We start from the raw sequence: 22,131 nt of genomic DNA on the forward strand, positions 1-22,131 counted from the left end.
AACAGGCCCTTTGGCCCAACAAGTCCACATTGACCCTCTGAAGAGTAACCCACCCCCCCATGACTAATGCACCTAACACTATGGACAATTTAGCGTGGCCAATTCACCTGCCCTGCACATCTTTGGATTGTGGGAGGAAACCGGAGCACCCGGAAGAAACCCACGCAGACACGGGGAGAATGTGCAAACTCCACACAGTCAGTTGGCCAAGGCTGGAATCGAACCTAGGACCTGTGAGATAACAGTGCTAACCACTGTGCTCTGTAATCACTTGTTGTTACAGCTTGACTGCAGGATGTGACAACACTCTAACCATTCCTGTTTTGAAGCAAGGTCTATTTCTACATTCTTAGACTGAGACCTGCAGCTACATTGTTGTGGCCCTTTGAACTTTGTTGAGAGGTTTCAGATTTCTGCAAGCACTACCTAATGCATGTTAAAAGATTACCAATTACAGCTTTACTTCAGATCAATTGAATGACTCACTGGAAATGGGGCACTTTATGAAAATAACTCAGACATGAAATGCAATCGTTTATGGACAGAATCAGTAACAGTGGTGGAGGGAGAAATCATGTCAGAATTTGTAACTGCCAATTTTCTCAGAATACCCAGGCTTTTTTAATGGACCTCCCATTTGTTTCTGACCCAGTTAAATTCAGGCTCAAAAATCCAGAATAGCATGAACTTGGTGGTGTTTAGCACTTCTGTTTCACAAGGTTTTAGTTCTCATATTACTTGTTTTAAAAATAGAAAAAAATGGTAGCAGGTTGTTAGCACCTCCCCCTAGATTGAGTTTTAATAATTGAATGCAGACTTTAGTGAGATCCTAAGCTCATCACTTCAGTACATTAGTGCACTATACTAACAGACCAACTTAGGCATGCTAAAGTAGGGGGCTTTTTCTTGCAGTCCAACACAACCTTTCTGGATAAAAGCAAACTACTGCAGATGCTGAAATCTGAAACCAAAAGAGAAAATGCTGGAAAATCTCAGCAGGTCTGGCAGCATCTGTAAGGGGAGAAAAGAGCTTACGTTTCGAGTCTAGCTGACCCTTTGTCAAAGATTTTCCGGCATTTTCTCTTTTGGTTACAACCTTTTTGGATGCCTGTTACACTTATTATTCTCTACCTATGTGTGCAATAATTTGAAAAATTACAACTCTTTGTCTAAATGTACCATTTATGCAGCTATCAGTCATTTAAATTGAATAGACCATGCAGCAAAATTAAGCAAAGTTTGCATTTTATTGAATAGAAAACATACAAGTGGCCATGGCATACAATTTGGTGTTCTGCATTCAAAACGAATATAGAATCTTAGGTACATATTTACAATATTGCAAAAGTGGTTATTGTTGCTCATTGTTAAAGTGGTCAATGCTACTTCATTCTGGCATTGTGTATTGGTTGGTTAAGTCTAGTGTACATCATGCAGTTTTATTCATAATGAATGAAGATATTGCCATTATGACTGACTCAACATATTCATCCTGTCACTCTATTTCAACTAAGGAAAAATTGATACAGATCTTTCCAAGAAAATTTCTGCTAAGCTGTACAATATCTTTTTTTTAACCATACATGGATTACCCTGGATTTCAAAAACCCCTTTTATCATACAGAGATTGGATTTTACTTTAACTATTTATCAATTTTCAAAATGAAAATAACTCAGACATGAAATGTAAGTTTGTCATCATTTTAACATAATTGAAGTGTAAAGAGAAGACAAGTTAGTCAATTTTATGTAACAGTTTTATTACCAATTTAACTTCATATGATGGGTCTAAGGATTTCTGCAAAGAATTTCTGGTTGACAGGATAATTAAAATCTTTTTAAAAAGAATTATGTGATCTTACAGAGAATAAAGATTCTGTGTCATTTCTTAATTGCTGGTAAAAAAGCAATGCATTGTACTCATGGTTATATATTTTATATAAATAAGTTTTCTATACTTGTACTAATGGCATGGTGGCTCAGTGGTTAGCATTGCAAACTCACAGCATCGGGGACCTGGGTTCAATTCTAGCCTCAGACAACTTTTTTTTTGTGTGGAGTTTGCACATTCTTCCTGTGTGTGCTAGGGTTTGCTCCAATTTCTTCCCACCATCCAAAGATGTGCAGGTTAGTTGGACTGGTCATGCTAAATTGTCCAGGTATGAGGAGGTTCAGAGGATTAACCATGGGAAGTGCAGGGTTACAGAGATAGTGTGGGTGCTGTTTAAAGGGTCGGTATGTACTGGATGGTCCGAATGGCCTGCCCCATCACTGCAGGGATTCTATGATTTACAATCTCTATGAATTACATTTTAATAAATCATAAAAAATGTATTTTCCATTTGTGTACTAGCACCTAGAAGGTACAGAAAAAGATTGTCTGTAATACAAGTAAGAAAGTGTTTGCATCCATATAGCACCAGATCCAGCTATCAACAAGTCTAAATAGCACTTTTTAGATGTTGGAAAGCTCTTGGCATTGCACAAATGGCAAACAAATGAATAACCAAAAAATAGAGTCAAGATACTGAGTTATTAAAATCCATTGGCATCATTGTTTGGAATATTGTTATGGAACACATTAAATTATTACTTAAATATGTTGCATGCAGCAAGTTTAAATGCACTTGAGAAGTTACATATTACTGTTTGCTTTACAACTTCTTGTCTACATGTCTTATTTTAACGCTAATGGGTATATGAATAGGAAGGGTTTGGAGGGATATGGGCAGTGCTGGCAAATGGGACTAGATTAATTTAGGATATCTGGTTGGCATGGACATTTTGGGCCAAAGAGTATGTTTCCGTATTGTACGTCTCTATGGGTCTATTGTCCTGTGTGACTTACAACTTTAGTTTAGGGTTCGTATTTCAATACCAGTTACTATGTAACTTCAACAAAAAAAAATGATTCTTTCATACAGATTAGCTTATAAATATTAGAAAACATTTTTAGAAATACAGCCTGGGGATAAAGAAACCTAGCTAATCTTCCAATGTTGTCTCTGCACCTGATCTTTCATAATTTTGGAACGTGGGCTCAGTAAATGTTATTGAATTATTAGGGTATATATAGTATTACTGCACTGAAATGTATGAGATTTGATTTGATTTATTATTGTCACATGTTCCTAGGTACAATGAAATGTTTTGTTTTGCGTGCAATACAGGCAGATCATACCATACAAAGATCATAGGTTGTTTGAACAGGGTGAGGAATACAAGGTTACAGCTGCAAAGAAGGTGCACACAAAGTAAGATCAACAAGTAGATTTGAAATTTGAGAGGTCCATTAAAAGTCTAAAAACAATGGAGAAGAAGCAGTTCTTAAACATGTCAGTACGTGTGTTAAAGCTTTTGTATCTTCTGCCTGATGGAAGAGGTTGGAAGAGATTATAACCGGGATGGAAGGGATCTTTGATGATGTAGGTGGCCTTTCTGATGCAGTGAGAGGTGTATATGGAGTCCATGGATGGAAGGTTTGCTTGTGTGATGGACTGGGCTGTGATTACAACTCTCTGTAGTTTCTTACAGTCCTGGGCAGAGCACTTGCCATAGAATACTGGAGATAGCAAGGACCTAGAGGTGATGTGAAGCAAGAGGTCTACTCAGTTGGGACACGGTAAGGGGTGAAACAAAGAAGTATGATGTGCAGTGAGGCAGCATGATGTAAGTGGCGGGACTAAAGGTCAGCATCATTGGACCTCAAAATGACATTGTTGATGAAAAATATATATTGTCATAGTGTTCTGATGTAAGGGTGTAGAGCTGAAACTCTGATTAGCTCTGTTTTTCTCTCTCAACAGAAGCTGCCTAACTCACAGAGCATACCCAACATTTTTTGTTTTTATTTCCGATGTGTAGTGTTCAGATATTGCATATGTTCAGCACTACATTAAAGCTACTTCAAGTGCAGAATTATTAGGCATCCCAGGTGATACTTCAAATGATTCCTTCATCTTCACTGTTCTGTACACATGCATGTGTGTGTGGTCTAGTAATGTTTGATGATTTTTTTTTCCAAATATTGAAGAGTGAATAATGAAGACTTTGCATCTGCAACTCCTCCTCCGTTCCTATTTCTGATTGTGACTTTTATATTTCTTAAAACAAGGATAATGTGCAGCTACCAGGTGTTATTATTGTGGATGGTATTTATCTGACTAGGATTCAGCCAATTTCGATGATCCCAATCTGAAGATAATGTCCAACTTTTGATTTCTAAACCTATGTAAACATAGACAATTCTCCCTTCTAACATGCATCTGCAATTTACAGTCTTTCCAAAGTTTCAGTAACGTTGTATTGTTAACTGATGAAATGAGTATTTGAAACAGTGTCATCCAAAATAAGTAATCAGGCACAAGTTAAAAGTCAAATTAACCTCAGCTGTCACTATGAAAGCCATCCTAGTACTGCTGAGATATTTCCTAATTGTTACTGCATTTCAATATGCAGTTCTAAAAAGTTTGCATAAATCCATTTGTTCATGAACGGTGATACTACCCTCAATTTTGCATTGTGGCTTGCAGAAGCTTGCATTTGTTTAAAGGTTTAAATGGATGTGTAGGCTCTAGAATTAAAAGGCTGTTTATAACAGGAGGTGTGACATTTTGCAGGAGATGAGCTATAACAAGACAATGGCAACTTTGCTTTTCTTAGAGATAGTGCATAAAAAACATGTTCTGTTTTAAGGAAGACTTGTAAACTTTATATAAAAAATACAAAACTGTGATTGCAGAGGGAGAGAAAAAAAACATCAACTTGCAAAGTGAGATCTCCGGAAGATTTACATATCTGCCTTAACAAAAGATGCAAAGATGCCACCTTCATGGGCCAAGAGACTTTCAGGTTTATCATATTCAAGAATGTTTCCCCGTTTCATTACGATAACCAGGTCGGCAGTTAGTATGGTGTGTACACGATGCTGCAGGAAGATGAAGAAAAAGACAAACAGCAATTTAGGATTTAGCCCAGGTTCAGTGAACTGGTCAAAATGCAATCATCATAGTCCATAACTATGGCTAGTGATAAAGAGACAGCATGCTCTTAATCACTATACACCTCAAATAACATTTGCTCTTAAACTATTTAGTGATCTCCATGACATGGATTTCCACTTTCCAGACATTGCTTTGAATCTGGCTCCATGTAAATGGGATTGACAGGCATCCAGCAGCAGTGATGTCATAAAAATGATAAGCAGCCAATTATTTTGAAGTCTTCTGACAATCAGTAAAAGTAAGTAGGCAATACGCTGAATATTTCAATCTTAATTAAATTTTGAAGAGTGTGATAAATAAATATGACACTATCATGGAATATATTATAAAAGTCTTTGAATTTTTGTATCATAAAGAAATTTGACATTCTGTATATATAAAATTAATGTGTAAAACATTCAGTGAAACTATTCATCAGTAATTCTGTTATTCTGTTTAAAATTCAATTACATCTCATTTAACAAGGTGCAACTTTTTCCAAGGGTTTTGACAGTGATACTAATTGTGTAAAAAGATCATGTTTTCACCAATACAGTGATTTCAAAACATTGTGGTCTGCAGGTACTTCAGCAGTGCATCCTAAGGCAAAATATAAAAGTGAAATGTGAAACCTTTGGACAGAAACTTTTGGATTTCCCCCATTTTACTGCGCAACTGCACACTTCAGAAATTGCTGTCAATTTCAGAGATATAATATCGAGTGAGAGCCAATAGTTTCCCTATCACTGCTATCACAAAATCTGGATGATTACTTACATGAGTATTGTGGATCACCACCCTTACTCAATTCTAAAAAAGGAGCATGTAGGAATAGGAGTGGGTCATTCTGTGTCAAACCTGTTCTGTCTTCCAAGTAGATTATTGGTGATCTGTACCTGACTTACCTGGGGGTTAAATGCACTGAAACACTTAAAACAAGATCATCCAACCAATAGTAGCTGTGAGTTAAAAGTGACAACAAAGTTCAAGTTTCTATGTCTTACATCAATCACAGATTTATAAATCTTATCATAAAAATGTTAAGCTTAAAAATTGCAGCATGCCCACATTAGCACTTATAAATAGAGAACACAGTGTCCTGAAATGTGTCAAATTCACAGAGAAAATTTACCTCTGTGAGGGACAACTTTCTCAATATGCTCTTCTGGCAAGGATTCTTACTCAGCAGTAACATATATATTGGAAATCCATGGCTCTATACCAACTGTGTAACCGATACTTAAGGGAAGTGGTTCACAATTTGAGGGTAAGTACTCCTGCGCAGAGACTGGGTGCCAGTGGCAGCATTAAGAAAATTGTCCCCCTTTATACACTTATTCTGTATTTAATGTTAGTTTCACACCTCGTTAGTGCAGGAAAACTTTGGCCCATATACACAAAAGTCAGTAGAAAATTACAAAATGCTAAGTGATAAAGCTTAACTTATTTATCTTATTAGGCAGGGTTTATTTGTGAGGATATTGCATTTCACACACCTCTCCATTTTCAGAAGTTTAGTATTTATGGGAGTCACCTTGTGGTTTCTCAACATAAACGTTCAAGGGCCACATCTACCCCAAATAGTATTGACTGGCAAAACTGACCCTGTGGATTTAATTTTTGTATGTTCCAGTTAGGAACCGAGGAACAGGAGGAGGTCAGTCAGCCCATCAAGCCTGCTCCCACTTTGGTATCATTTACTTCTGCCATGTTTAATGTCTGCCAGTCAGAAGGGTGAGTGCCCAAATATTACTTTAGCCAGTTTTGTCCAATTCTAGCAAGGCATTTCTGAGGGATTAAGAGTCAAGTGTTGAAATCACATGGGTCGATCAGACAGGTCCTTTTCCCTTCCCTTAGTGAAGCAGTTGGGTTTGAATTACATTCCAGCAGCATTTGTGGTTTGTTTCTGTTTCTCAGCCCCAGCTCACTGAACTCAGTTGCAGTTTGCTAATCAGCCCAATCATGACTCCTGTACCAAAATCACTGGGCCACCTTTCCGATTATGAGAGTGCAACACTGTCATTTTTACATTTCCCATGCAACTAAACTGGCATGTAGCTACATTATCTGGTCAATACTTGATCAGTCAGGAGCTGTGGGCTGGTCTTGATTGGAATTGGCCAAGGAAGCATTTCTAAAGTCCATTGTATGCACCAGATAGTAGAGGGCTTTTGTCCGAAATGTCGATTTCGAAGCTACTTGGATGCTGCCTGAACTACTGTGCTCTTCCAGCACCACTAATCCAGAGTATGACTTAATTAGATGGCTTTAACTGACCAGTTGTAAGCTCACTCATTTGTGTATGAATTTCGAATGTATTTTATTCAAACACATTTGAAAATCTGGCACTCTCAGTATCATTAGTCAAATAGGTCTAACTTCTCCAACTGAAACAGGCTGATTTCCAGCAGTAAGTTCATTCAAGTTAATGGGATATTAGTGAGCGTTGGGTCATGTCAGAGCTGACTGTTGGAAACTGTGTCTAGTTTAAAAGAAATCACATTAAACCAGAGATGCTAGCAAGAGCTAGACTCGGTCAGGGCTACCTGACTCAGCAATAAAATTACTTTTGTACCTGTAAGGTCCACTTGAAATAGTGAATCTTCATTCTAACTGGAAGTCCAGAACTCAATTGCCACATCCTTCAGATGAAGCTGCATAATATTATTTAAAACTGAACTCTGTCAGAAGTTTGACAGCCTTTGACTCTCCTTTGTAAGCTGACAACAAGACACAAGTTAGTTCAAATCTCCTTCCACTTAATGCTCACTTTCGATTTTGAAATCTATTTTCTTAATACACTTAGCACCCAGAGGAAAAGGCTCCTCTGTCTGTTTCAAGGGATAAAACCCTTGTGAATGTGGGCTCTGCCGTGTCAATGCATCAAATTAATGTGAAAGCAGTTTAATTAGTTTAAATAGTGTTTGCTTACAGAAATCACATTTTGTAATCAGCAAATGCAGAAGGAACATAATAAATTGAAGACCTATCGATCAATGAAGTTGAGAGCAAATTTACTGAGGAGCCAAAGGAATTCTAATTACCACTGTTTGTGCCTGTGATGTGCTTCCAGTGCTACTATTTACCTTTCAACATGGCCTTCTAATAAAAATCAAAGCTGATTATTATACATAACAGTATTGCAACAGTCAAATACCAGATGTGAACATAGTGACAGCAAATATCCGAAAAATATTTTTTTTGAGGACTCAAGTTTAGCAGTTAACAGCTCATTTTGTTATGATCAGGTTAGGATGTGATTAACAAATGAAAGTCAAAGCACATTTTTGTTTCTTAAATAAGATGTTAACCAATGTCTTGAATGAGAAAAGCTGTGCAGATCTCAAAGTACAAAAGCTATGCAACATCACCATGTCAACTTTGGCACTCGAGACACAGAAAGCTTGCGTGTTTGTGTGAAGGTTCCAGTGGAAAAACAAAGAAGCTCAAAATTGCTGGTGTGCACAGCTAATGCCAGTATCCATCAAGCCTACCAACCCAAGAGCTGGACTCTGTGCCAATAGTGTACACTGGACTCCTCTACTTGTTGAATGTCACCAGAGAGGCAAAACTGCTCTCCTCCTGGGAGAGCAACTTTGAGGAAGCATCACACTCCACTAAAATACCCTCGCAAAAGACTAACACTAGGTCTGTATCCAGAATGGAAGTCTCACGATGCTGCAAGGAGAAACAGCAGAGAAAAACAACAATTGAATGATAGTGATAGTGAAGGAGAGAACAAGAGAGAGGAATAATCATGTGAATAAAGCAACAAGAGCAAGATTGTCAAAATATGTCAGAAACTTAAAGCAGCAATAAACAAAGTTAAACTACAGTTATGAAAAATCACAGGACACCATCCGACTTAGGGGAGTATTCCTTCACAGACTGACTAGTAGACTGAATTAATCCAAAATGCTACTTAGTATTGGCTACCACAGAGTGTGTAGTTATCCAATTCTGGGTTTTAAAAGTCTGCCTCTATTCCACTGATCTTATGATATTGACTGCCATGTTTATTCAAATAGTTTATTTAATTATATTATTCAACATTTTGCGCTTTTTTTCTCTCACTCGGCTAAATCTTTATACCGTGATAGTGCAAAATGGCAAAATCTCTCCTGATTCTTGTTTCCTTTAATGTCAATAGGGCAGAGGAAAGATAGGCTGGTGACTTGTCACCCAACCCACCCCTACACACCAACAAAATATACCATGCTGACAGTACAGTGCTTTCTCTGACTTATTCTATCTGATGAAGTTAAGGATAGTTTTCATTTGCCGTGATCCTGTTGCAAAACTTCCTGTGCTTGAAGTTCACATTGTTAATTAATCAGTTTTCAAAGGACATGAAATCATGATATACTCTCCCTGTGGACAAAGTTGAAGATGAAAGTTATATTTTTTGCCCTGCTGAGTTGAGATGACATCTCTCTCTTGCTAAGTCTGATGTCATTGAGAATAGATGCTTCCCACGAAAAGTTCCCTTTTGATCTAATTTTTATTTATGGAATTTCAGTAAAAATTACAGTGATATAATATGAGGCAGATATTCCCCAATTTATATCCCATTATTATAGATTTTTAAAATAAAAATGCTGTGATAACCCTGGATCATTGATGGAAGATAATGCCCTCATTTACTGAGAGATTGCCTTTAAATAAGACAATTAAAAAAAACTATAGAGACAAACAAATGTAAAACAATGCTGAAGAAGAAAACTGTAAACTTCACACATTCAAAAATATTCAAAGATTGACAACAGTCAATCCTTCAAAAATAAGGAAAACACATATGAAGTTTGAATATAAATATAACAGTACAAAAATATAAAATTTATTGCTTGTACTTACTGCAATTGTCACCACAGTGCAATTAGCAAAGGCTGTCATCACTACTTTCTGCAAAATGCTCTCCTGGAAAACAAAAGTTACAAAGAATTAGTTTAGAAATGTGCCTGCAAAAATGTCTTCGCTATGATATTGCGCAGATCTTGTTTTATGGAACACAAATTTTCTGGCTTGATGGGACCACTCAAGTAGGATCCTGTTCATGGTTAGTCTCTTTCAGTGATTGCAATTTCAGGGAGTGCTTTGGAATCCAGTGTCAGAAATAAAATCCATGTTGACCCAGTCTGTACACCTGTTTTCTCCTGTCCTCCTTTCCAGATTATGGACTTGGTCCATGGTTGTGGGTGAAGCAGTGCAGTGAATTGCCACTGCCTTTGTCAGGATAGGTGACCGGGAGACTCTAAGGATTTATAGGTTGATAATCAACAAGTTTAGCTGTAGCACAAGCTTACTTTCCACAGCCAACAAATCCTGACATGGGACTTGAATTGAGAATTTCTAACAAGAGGTAAGCACTGCACCACAAAATCTAGGCAGTGGATTCTAGTAAACTATTTTAAGACCCTAAGACATAGGATCTAAGGATGCCTGAAAGATTACTACCAGTGCAACCTCTATCTCTATGGCTGCTTCCTATAATATTTTAGGATACAATTATTAGGTCCAGGAAACATGTCAGCCTTTAGCCCCATTACTTTTCCTAGCATTTTTTTCTCCTGTGATAGTTAATGTTTTTATTTCCACTTCATTCCCTGCCACTTTTGCCCTTTGATTATTTAGCATTCTTGGAATGCTATTTGTGTCTTAGACTGTGAAGACTGATGCAAAACATTTATTTACCTCTTTCCCAATCTCGTTCCTTAAGGGGTCCATCCTCACTGCAGCCTCTCTCTTCCTTTTCATATATTTAAAGAAGTGCTCACTATGCTTTTTTATGTTACCGGCTAGTTTACCCTCAGTCTATTTTCTCCCTCTTTTTTTTTGGTCAACTTTTGTTATATTTTAAAACTCTTTTAATCCTCTGGTCTACCACTAATCTTTGCCACATTATATGATCGTTCTTTCAGACTATATAATTCTTAGCTTCCTTGGTTGGTTTATCCTCTTCCTAGAACGTTTCTTCCTCATTGATATATCTATCCTGTTATGGGTAATAATAATGCTTGCCATTGTTCATTACCCATCTTTTCTGTTAAAATCCTCCCCATTCTATTCCTGCCAATTCTACCATCATTACTTAGTGAAAACCTTTACTTAAGTTCAGCACAGTCATTTCCAAGGCAAATTTCTCAGTCTCAATCTGAATTCTAGCATATTATGGTCACTGTTCCACAGAGGATCTTTGACTTTGAGATCATTTATTAGACTTGTGTCATTATACATTACCAGATCCAAAATAACCTGATTCCTAGTTGGATCCACAATATAATGTTCTGGGAGACTGTCCCAAATCCATTCCATTAATTTATTTTTGTAGTGATTTTGAATTTCCCCAATCTACATGAGTATTAACGGCACCCTTTTGACAAATTATATACCTCCAAGTGTTTAATTCCAGCTTTGTGGACTTGTTTGCATTATGTAAACTCCTCAACTATAGCATGATTTCTTGGTATGGGACAGTTCTTACGTTAGTTAAGGGATGTTGTCCCTCTTTATTTGAAAGAAATGCTCCATGTAGTGGATGTACACCCTGATGTTTAAAAGTCAAGATAAATCTAAGAAGAGCAGGGTATTTTAAACAATTGCACCCTCTTACGTTTTTGTTTTCTTTGAAATATTTATGCATATACAAGAAAGAGAATAATTTGTAGCCTTGTAACAATTGATGAAGTTATGTTTGGTATTGTGTGACGGTGAACTGCTGGTCTTTCTAACTTACTGTAGCCATGTCGATGGAGGCTGTAGCCTCATCCATGATCAGAATGCTGCTCTTCCGGACAAATGCTCTGGCTAAACTGAACAGCTGTCTCTGCCCAACACTGAAGTTCTCTCCACCTTCAGTTACCATGGCATCTGCAAAAGTAACAAAGGGGCTGTTAAAACTGTAGGTCAAGTTGCTTGGGCTGTGCAACACAGTGTTCCACGGTTGGCCTTTTCCTGGTCATTAGTTTCCAAATGATGAACAGGAATTTACTAAGATTTGTAAGGTGCCTTGTGGTAGGAAAGAACTTGCATTCATACAGCAGACTTTATGGCTTCAAAGCATGTCCAGAATGAATTACTGTTGAAATGTGAGCACTGGCGTGTGGACAGATGCATCAGACAAGCAATGCACAATTGGATAACTGTTAGCTAGGTCTCTGGGATAATGCCATTGCTATACCTACAGGATATTCTATATTCACCAAACAAAATGGAACTTAAATTAACAGGTACAGGTTGTTCTGCTGTAATGCGCATTTCATCGGTGCAAGTTGGCTATAACGCGATTGATGAATTGTGGACGTTGTTTGGATAAACTTTCTACTGAACAGGTATAGTGATCTTCTATAGCATGATTTTCGACAGCATTTTTCCACAGTGTGACCTTCTATAGTGCAAGGTTGCAGAAGGACACAACTGTCACATTAGAGAAGAATGACCTGTAATCTGAAAGATAAAATCTCAGCCGTGCAGCACTCCCTTGGTACTGCACTGAAGTTTTCACCTAGACTTTGTACTCAAGTTCAGGCCATCGTTTAGGTTCTTTTTTTGTATGCAAGGACAAGATGTTGATGTTAATGTTCAGAAGTGGAATATAATCCAGGCCAGTTGCTCAACATCAGAATGAAGCAATACTCAGGTTCAAGTTTAACACTGCATTATATACAGTAAAACTCACAACATGACCCATACTCAGAAAAAAGCCCTCTACTTCAGAATGGTGGCTTTTTTTCCAATTTTCACCACACCATGGGAATTTTAAAGGTTCAATGTTTGAAACCCCATAAGGTTGCAAAGAAGTGGGGCCTGAAAAAAGAGCAGACATTATTGCCAATCACAATCCGGGTGACTACCCATCCATGAAGAAAATCTCCTGTAGGTCCTTACAATCATATTTTCAGCACAGCTGTGAAGAGGAATAATGGAAGCCAAACCTTCAACACAGGATCTAACATGATGATGGAGCAATATGGAGATGATTGAAACCCAGTGCCGAAGGAGACAGAGTCTCTCCGGGGAGATGGTCACAGATACTGTTGGCCTTGTCACTGACACTTCCCAGCACTGGTCAGTCTGACCTGGCTGTAGCCATCAGTTAGGAAAATTAGGGGCAGTTTTGTGCTATAGGCATATATTTATTGAAAACTCATTGTCCAGATTCTTTTTATTTTCCATTTGAAGTTTTATTAGCACAATGCACACAACCCTAGAGGTCTGGATTTCCTTGCGTAAATCTCTTTGCCTCTCCATATCTTGCTACCTTTAAGATGTTCACCACATTAACTGTCCTCACACTGCCTCCTTTGGTTGGGTACCGATTACATCTGGCAGTGCTCAATAAAGTACCGTTGAGATATTTTTATTGCACTAAAGGTGCTACATAAATGCAAATTCTTGATGCTGTTGCTGTTTTACGCATGTATGAAATGGATTTCTATTATAATTTATGTTATTTATTTTAGGTTTTGTCTGTAAAGTGCATGAGAGTAAATGAAAGAAAGAGACCAAATTCCTCTCCAAGCTGAACGCCATTCAGTCTTGGAGCTGTAGTACTGTCCCTTGAGTGGTGCTGGGTGAAAATTATGGCACTCACTTCTAACAGCATTGTGGAACTACCTACACTACATGGAGTGCAGCGGTTCAAGGCAGCAGCTTACCACCACCTTCTCCAGGACAGCTAGGGATTGGCAATAAACGCTGTCTGAGCTAACAAACCCCCGCAAATCAGGAAAGAATTCTAAAATACTCTATACTGGATTAGTGGTGCTGGAAGAGCACAGCAGTTCAGGCAGCATCCAAGGAGCAGCGAAATCTGCTTGAACTGCTGTGCTCTTCCAGCACCACTAATCCAGTATTTGGTTTTCAGCATCTGCAGTTATTGTTTTTACCTTCTAAAATACCCTAGTTCAAGTCTCACGAGATATCATTGCTATTACTTGTTAGTATCACTGAATATTAAACTTTTACTTTGTCTCTGTGATATCAAAAGGTCTAAATGAAGTATGACAAGAGCATAAGGTGCAGGAGCAGAATTAGGCCAATCAGCCCATCAAGTCTGCTCTTGCTTGAAGATTGGTGGAGTTGCTGATAGTACCGACAATTGTGGAAGAATACAAGAGGATATGGATAGATTGGTGACATGCACACAGAAATGGCAGATGGAGTTTAACCCAGCCAAATTCAAGGTGATGCATTTCGGAGTATCACATTTAGGTGTGAATTATACTGTAAATGGCAGAACCCTTAGGGACATTAACATACAGATAGATCTGCGTGTGGAGGTCCACAGATCCCTAAATTAAGCAACACGAGTGGCCAAGGTGATTAAGAAGGTATATGGCATGCTTACCTTCACCGGCAGGAGAATGGAGTACAAGAGTTGGCAAACAGTGTTGCAGCAATTTAAAACCCTTGTTAGGCCTCAATAGGAGTATTGTATGCAGTCTTGGTCACCATGGCAGCTGAGAGGAGACCTGATAGAGGTCTGCAAAATTATTAGAGGCATAGATAGGGTGGAGAGTCAGAGGCTTTTTCCCAGGGTTGAAATTTCAATGACAAGGGGGCACAGGTTCAAGGTGAAAGGAGGTAAGTTCATGGGAGATGTGCAAGGGAAGTTTTTCACAGAGAATGTAGTAGGAGCCTGGAACACACTGCCAGAAGAGGTGGTGGAAGCTGGCACATTGGTGACATGTAAGAGGCATGTGGATGGTTATGTGAATAGGGAAGGAATAGAGGGATATGGACTGAATAAGGGCAGAAGGTTTGTTTTTGAGTTTAGTTAGGGCAAGATGACCGGCACAGGCTTGGAGAGTCGAAGTGCCTGTTCCTGTGCTGTACTTCCCTTTTGATCTTTTTGTTCTTTGTTCTCTAATTCAATGGGATCATTGCTGATCTGATAATCCTTAGCTTCCACCATCAGTTAAGGAGAGATCTATGGCCTGGGCAGTGCCAAACACAAGAGTTTGTGTGGTACAAAAATCATGGAAAAACAAAACAAGAAACTACTCTCCAAAATATTTTTGGGATCATATTTTGCTGTTTAATTGCAAGAGAGGGTAACTAACATTTGTCATGAGCAATGGGACAGCTGACTTATGAGGTTCTGGGTAAAATAAACTGAACAAATGCCAGGGGTCTGTACTTATGAGAATCAGCATTAAAACATCAAACCTCATCCTTGATATTTTTAATTCCAGCGTCTTATGAAGAGTTTTATGCAGTTGTGCAGACGTACTTAACCCTCCCGGCAGCGATTTGACCATGTTCTTTAGTTGAGCTATCTCTAATGCCTCCCAGAGTCTGTCATCAGTGCACTTGCACTCTGGATCCAAGTTAAAGCTGAAAGAAAATTGTAAAATATCACTATAACTATATACTAACTTAATTTGTTTTTTCTGTGTACATGCTAAGTGGAGGATCTCAATCTTCATGCTCCATTTTGAAAGCAGGTACCAAAAACCAACAAAATGAGATTTAATGCAACTTTGTCTTCTTTGCAATTCCCTGCCACTTTTGCCCTAGGTGAGATCTCAAAATCTACGAGAGAACAACTTCTGCACAGACAGTCCTTCGACCTTTTGAGTGAGAAAGTCAAGCTTGAATTACTTTTTTCCAGCTTCCTGATGTTTACCACATGTGGAGAATCCACATGTATTATAGTCCAGTGTTCCTTTGATTATCCACATTCCCAGTTTTGATGCACATTTCTTCATTTCTGGGTCTGGGTCTGCTTTTATTCGCCCTACCTTTATTCCAACATTATTTGAACAAGGAAAACCTGAAAAGATTTTGAAATGTTTTATTACTTTGAAAGTGATAAGAAAAAGAATAAGACAGGAAAAGAAAAAGACAGGATATATCGAGTGAATCCTTAGAAGAGTATAAAGGAAGTAGGAGTATACTTAGGAGGGAAATCAGGAAGGCAAAAAGGGGACGTGAGATAGTTTGGCAAATAGAATTAAGGAGAATCCAAAGGGTGTTTATAAATACATTAAGGACAAAAGGGTAACTAGGGAGAGAATAGGGCCCCTCAAAGATCAACAAGGCGGCCTTTGTGTGGAGCCGCAGAAAATGGGGGAGAAACTAAGTGAGTATTTTGCATCAGTATTTACTGTGGAAAAGGATATGGAAGATATAGACTGTAGGGAAATAGATGGTGACATCTTGCTAAATGTCCAGAGAAACAGAGGAGGAAGTGCTGGATGTCTTGAAACGGGTAAGGGTGGATAAATCCCCAGGACCTGATCAGGTGTACCCGAGAACTCTGTGGGAAGCTAGAGAAGTGATTGCTGGGCCTCTTGCTGAGATATTTGTATCATCGATAATCACAGGTGAGGTGCCAGAAGACTGGAGGTTGGCTAAAGTGGTGCCACTATTTAAGAAGGGTAGTAAAGACAAGCCAGGGAACTATAGACCGGTGAGCCTGACCTCGGAGGTGGGCAAGTTATTGGAGGGAATCTTGAGGGACAGGATGTACATGTATTTGGAAAGGCAAGGACTGATTAGGGATAGTCAACATGGTTTTGTACGTGGGAAATCATGTCTCACAAACTTGATTGAATTTTTTGATGAAGTAACAAAGAAGATTGATGAGGGCAGAGCAGTAGACGTGACCTATATGGACTCCAGTAAAGCTTTTGACAAGGTTCCCCATGGGAGACTGATTAGCAAGGTTAGATCTCATGGAATAAAGGGAGAACTAGCCATTTGGATACAGAACTGTCTCAAAGGTAGAAGACAGAGGGTGGTAATGGAGGGTTGTTTTTTCAGACTGGAAGCCTGTGACCAGTGGAGTGCCACAAGGATCAGTGCTGGGCCCTCTACTTTATGTCATTTACTAAATGATTTGGATGTGACCACAAGAGGTACAGGTAGTAAGTTTGCAGATGTCACCAAAATTGGAGATGTAGTGGATAGTGAAGAGGATTACCTCAGATTACAACAGGATCTTGACCAGATGGGCCAATGGGCTGAGAAGTGGCAGATGGAGTTTAATTCAGATAACTGCGAGGTGCTGCATTTTGGGAAAGCAAATCTTAGCATGACTTATACACTTAATGGTAAGGTCCTAGGTAGTGTTGTTGAACAAAGAGACCTTGGAGTGCAGGTTCATAGCTCCTTGAAAGTGGAGTCCCAGGTAGATAGGATAGTGAAAGAAGGCGTTTGGTATGCTTACCTTTATCGGTCAGAGTACTCAGTTATATAGGAGTTGGGAGGTCATGTTGCAGCAGTACAGGACATTGGTTAGGCCACTGTTGGAATATTGTGTGCAATTCTGGTCTCCTTCCTATCGGAAAGATATTGTGAATCTTGAAAGGGTTCAGAAAAGATCTACAAGGATGTTGCCAGGGTTGGAGGATTTGAGCTACAGGGAGAGGCTGAACAGATTGGGGCTGTTTTCCCTGGAGCATCGGAGGCTGAAGGGTGACCTTATAGAGGTTTACAAAATTATGAGGCCAAAATTATGTAGTTCAAAAGGCCAATTTCACATTCCACAATCTCAAAGTTGTCACACATAGAGAGCATATTAGAAATAGGTTGGAGTGAGTTTAGATTAAATTCCCTACAATGTGGAAACAGGCCCTTCAGCTCAACCAGTCTACACTGACCCTCTGAAGAGTAATCCACCACCCTCTGACTAATACACCTGTTGCTATGGGCAATTTAGCATGACCAATTCACCTAACCTGCACACCTTTGGACTGTGGGAGGAAACCAGCCGACCCAGAGGAAACCCAGACAGACACAGACAGTTGCCCGAGGCTGGAATTGAACCTGGGACCCTGGTACTGTGAGGCAGCAGTGCTAACCACTGAGCCACCATGCCATGTCATTTATGTCTTGCCATTCTGTAGTGATAATAGTTACAGAATCAAACCATTCCTTCCAGCAGGTGAATTCCTATCCCACAAGAGCTGCCCAGCACCCTTTTCGCATGGAATCTTTTCAACATCTATTCCTTTCTCCCTCACGTGTTCATCTAACTTTCACTTAAATGTCCCCTTGATAGTCATCTCCATTAATATTTTGTGGCAGCACATTCCACATACTTTCTGGATCATGCAGTTTTCCTCTGACTTATTTGTGAGTATCTTTTATTATGGTCCCTAGTGCTGGCCTTCCCTCTTAGTGGAAACATTCTCCCTATATCTATCCTGTTAAACCCATTCATAATTTTAAAATACTCCTCTCTGAGAGAAAGGAATCCCAGAATGTAAAACGGAACTGGTGAGAGAATGCAACTTTCTGGAAAAATTAGTAATTCAAGTCTCTTCTACATCAGTTAAGTGATACTCCATAATGATAAGAAATGCCCATTGAAACAGAGCAGTTGAGAAACTTTTAGCTGAATTTCAATGCAGTTGTTTGCTATGAGTACTACAATTGCTTTGGAAAAACTGGGTGACCAACTGGGATGGAGACAAATGCACGTTGAATGGCTCCAATAGCAATATAGATGTAGAGAAGGGGTCTCCACCCATGGCTGAGAATCTAAAGATGTCGGCCTTGACTACTAGACAGACAGTCATTAATAATTCTAATATGGAGGATTTTAATCTACATGGTCCGGCACGGTGGCACAGTGGTTAGCACTGCTGCCTCACAGTGCCAGAGACCCAGGTTTAATTCCCAACTCAGGTGACTGACTGTGAGAGTTTGCACATTCTCCCCGTGTCTGCGTGGGTTTGCTCCGGTTTCCTCCCACAGTCCAAAACAAAATGTGCAGGTTTGGTGAATTGGCCATGCTAAATTGCCCGTTGTCTTAGTTGCAGGGGAATGGGTATGGGTCGGTGTGGACTTGTGGGGCCGAAGGGCCTGTTTCCACACTGTAAGAAATCTTTTAAAAAATGGCAATTGATCGAACCAGCTTAGTCAGAGTAGCTATGAGGAGGAATTCGTTGAATGTATCCATAATACTTTTCTTGAACAGTATGTAATGGCATCAACAAGGGAGCAAAGGCTTTTGCCTGATGAAGGGCTTTTGCCCGAAACGTTGATTTCGCTGCTCCTTGGATGCTGCCTGAACTGCTGTGCTCTTCCAGCACCACTAATCCAGAATCTGGTTTCCAGCATCTGCAGTCATTGTTTTTACCTCAACAAGGGAGCAAGCTATCCTCAATCTGGTCCTGTGTAATGAGACAGGAATAATTAATGACATCATAGGTAGGGATCCTCTTGGAAGAAGTGATCACAATATGGTTGAATTTAGAATACAGATGGAAAGTGCAAAGATAAAATCCAGAATCAGGGTCCTGTGCTTAAACAAGGGAGACTACAATAGGATGAGGGAGAAATTGGCTAAAGTAGACTGGAAACAAAAACTTTATGATGGGACTTTATGAGGAACAGTGGAGGACTTTCAAAGCAATTTTTCAAAGTGCTCAGCAAAAGTATATACCAGTGAAAAGAAAGGATTGTAGGAAAAGGGGTAATCTGCCATGGGTGTCTAAGGAAATAAGGGAGGCTATCAAACTGAAAGAGAAAGCATACAAAGTGGCCAAGATCAGCAGGAAGCTTGAAGATTTGGAAAGCTTTAAAGGTCAACAGAAAGCCACAAAGCAGCTATAAAGAAAAGTAAGCTAGACTATGAGAAAAAAAACTAGCTCAGAATGTAAAGACAGATAGCAAAAGCTTCTATAAATATACAAAACAAAATAAAAGAGTGGCAAAAGTAAACATTGGTCCTTTAAAGGGTGAGAAGAGGGATTTAATCATGGGATATGATGAAATGGCCAAGGCATTGATTGGTATTTTGTGTCAGTCTTCACAGTGGAGGACATGAATAACATGCCAGTAACTGATAAAGAGACGAAGGCAGATGAGGACCTGGAAACAATCATTATCACAAAAGAGGTAGTGTTAGGCAAGGTAATGGAGCTAAGGGGAGACAAGTCTCCTGGGCCTGATGGAATGCATCCCACGGTACTAAAACAGAAGGTAGGAGAAATAGCAAATGCACTTGTGGTAATTTTCCAAAATTCGCTAGACTCTGGGATAGTTCCAGCAGATTGGAAAATAGCACATGTGACACCACTGTTAAAAAAGTGAGATAGATAAAAGAAGTGGAATTATAGACCTATTAGCTTAACACCTGTAGTGGAAAAAATGCTTAAGTCTATTATCATGGAAGAAAAGCAAGGCATATAGATAGAAACTGTCCCATTGGGCAGACGCTGCATGGGTTCATGAAGGGCAGGTCATGCTTAACTAATCTTTTAGAATTCTGTGAAGACATTACAAACACAGTGGACAACGGGGACCCAGTAAATGTGGCGTATCTAGATTTCCAAAAGGCATTTGCCAAGGTGCTGCACAAAAGGCTGCTGCACATGGGGTTATGGGCAATATATTAGCATGGATAGAAGATTGATTAATAAACAGATGCAAAGAGTGGGGATAAATGCGTGCTATTCTGGTTGGCAATCAATGACTAGTGGTGTGCCTCAAGGATCAGTGTTGGGACTGCAATTATTCACAATTTACTAGATGATTTGGAGGAGGGGACCACGTGTAGTGTGTCAAAGTTGACAGATGACACTAAGATGAGTGGTAGAGCAAAGTGTGTGGAGGACTGTGAAACTTTGCAAATGGACATAGACCATTTAAGTGAGTGGGCAAAGATCTATCAGATAGAGTACAATGTTAATAAATGTGAAGTCATCCATTTCAGTAGGAATGACAGTAAAAAAGACTATTACTCGAATGGTAAAATATTGCAGCACGCTGCTATGCAGAGGGACTTAGGTGTCCTTGTGCATGAATCACAGAAAGTCGGTCTGTAGTACGCAGGTAATTATGAAGGCAAATGGAATTTTGTTCTTCATTGCCAAAGGGATTGAGTTTAAAAGTTTACGTTGCTGGTGCTGGTGAGGCCACACCTGGAATACTGTGTGTATTGAGAAAGAATGTACTAGTACTAGAAAAGGTGCACAATAGGTTGATTCTGGAGTTGAGGAGGTTGGCTTTCCTGATGAAGGGCTTTTGCCCGAAACGTCGATTTCGAAGCTACTTGGATGCTGCCTGAACTGCTGTGCTCTTCCAGCACCACTAATCCAAAATTATGAGGATTATAGTAGAGTAGACTGGGATTATATTCATTGGAATTTAGAAGTTTGGAAGTAGTACATCTTATAGAAGTATATAAAATTATGAAGGGAATAGACAAGATGGAAGTAGAGAGGATGCTTCCACTGGTGGGTAAAACTCGGACAAAAGGGCATAGCCTCAAAATTAGGGGGAGCAGTTCTCGGACTGAATTGAGAAGGACCTTCTTCACCCAGAGGGTTGTGAATCTATGGAGTTCCCTGCCCAGTGAAGTGGTTGAGACTTCCCCAGTAAATGTTGTTAAAGCTAAGATAGATCATGTTTTGATCAGTAAAGGAATTAAGGGTTACAGTAAGAGGGCGGGTAAGTGGAGCTGAGGCCACAAACAGATCAGCCATGATCCTATTGAATGGCAGAGCAGGCTCGGAGGGCCAGATGGCCTACTCCTGCTCCTAGTTCTTATGTTCTTATGTTATGTTCTTATGAAATTCAATTCTCAGAATGATTTGTCAGTGGAACCCAGTACAACATGGAATGGTTAAGATAAATAGCATGTATGCATCTCAAGGAAAACTAAACAAATACATGACAGCAAAAGGAACAGAAGCCGAACAGAGAAACCTTTAAAGGGGTTGGGTGAAGCGGGGTGGAAGAGGTTCAGGTAGAGCATAAGCCTATTGTGTTGAGTGGCCTGTTCTGTTCTGTAAATGCTACATCATATTTTTATGTGTTCTTAGCATAACACAGTGTTTTTTTGAGTATCACAGAAGATTATTAACTTGACCTACTTGTGTATTGCACAAATCAAATTTAATATTTTGATAAAGGATCGGTTAGAGTGGACAAAATAATTAGATTAGAGTACTCAGATGTAATCAGTGCTTATTCAAAGTAATAGACTTTAATATTACAATTTGGTTTTATATTACTGTATATAGTTAAACAACATCACAAAAACAGATGACCTGGTCATTGTAACATTGCTTTGTGTGGGACTTTGCAGTGGAAAATTGGCTGCCACATTTTAAAATTTGTAACAGAGACCACATTTCAAAGAATTTCATAAGCTATGAAGTGTTTTGAACATCTCCTGATCATGAAAGGTTCT

The 22,131-nt window shown here is 39.2% G+C and overlaps 1 protein-coding gene across 5 annotated transcripts in view; it reads right to left on the minus strand.

Annotated features, from left to right (window-relative positions):
• Positions 1-1,228: 1,228 nt before the first annotated feature.
• The window catches only part of LOC140466734 (ATP-binding cassette sub-family C member 9-like), a 190,225-nt gene continuing 169,322 nt past the window's right edge, over positions 1,229-22,131 (minus strand). For 2 of the 5 annotated variants that reach the window (XM_072562268.1, XM_072562265.1), the window contains 4 exons: positions 15,214-15,317; positions 11,716-11,849; positions 9,837-9,899; positions 1,229-4,927 (listed from right to left, as the gene is read on the minus strand). In XM_072562268.1, the coding sequence (XP_072418369.1) occupies positions 4,790-4,927; positions 9,837-9,899; positions 11,716-11,849; positions 15,214-15,317 (439 nt within the window). In that variant the 3' untranslated portion in view covers positions 1,229-4,789. Of the gene's footprint in view, positions 4,928-7,989; positions 8,661-9,836; positions 9,900-11,715; positions 11,850-15,213; positions 15,318-22,131 lie in introns of those variants that run through there. The other 3 variants (XM_072562269.1, XM_072562267.1, XR_011955272.1) reach the window with 3 other exon arrangements.

This window comes from Chiloscyllium punctatum, chromosome 44 (assembly GCF_047496795.1).
Source record: "Chiloscyllium punctatum isolate Juve2018m chromosome 44, sChiPun1.3, whole genome shotgun sequence".
NCBI classification, from domain to species: Eukaryota; Metazoa; Chordata; class Chondrichthyes; order Orectolobiformes; family Hemiscylliidae; genus Chiloscyllium; species Chiloscyllium punctatum.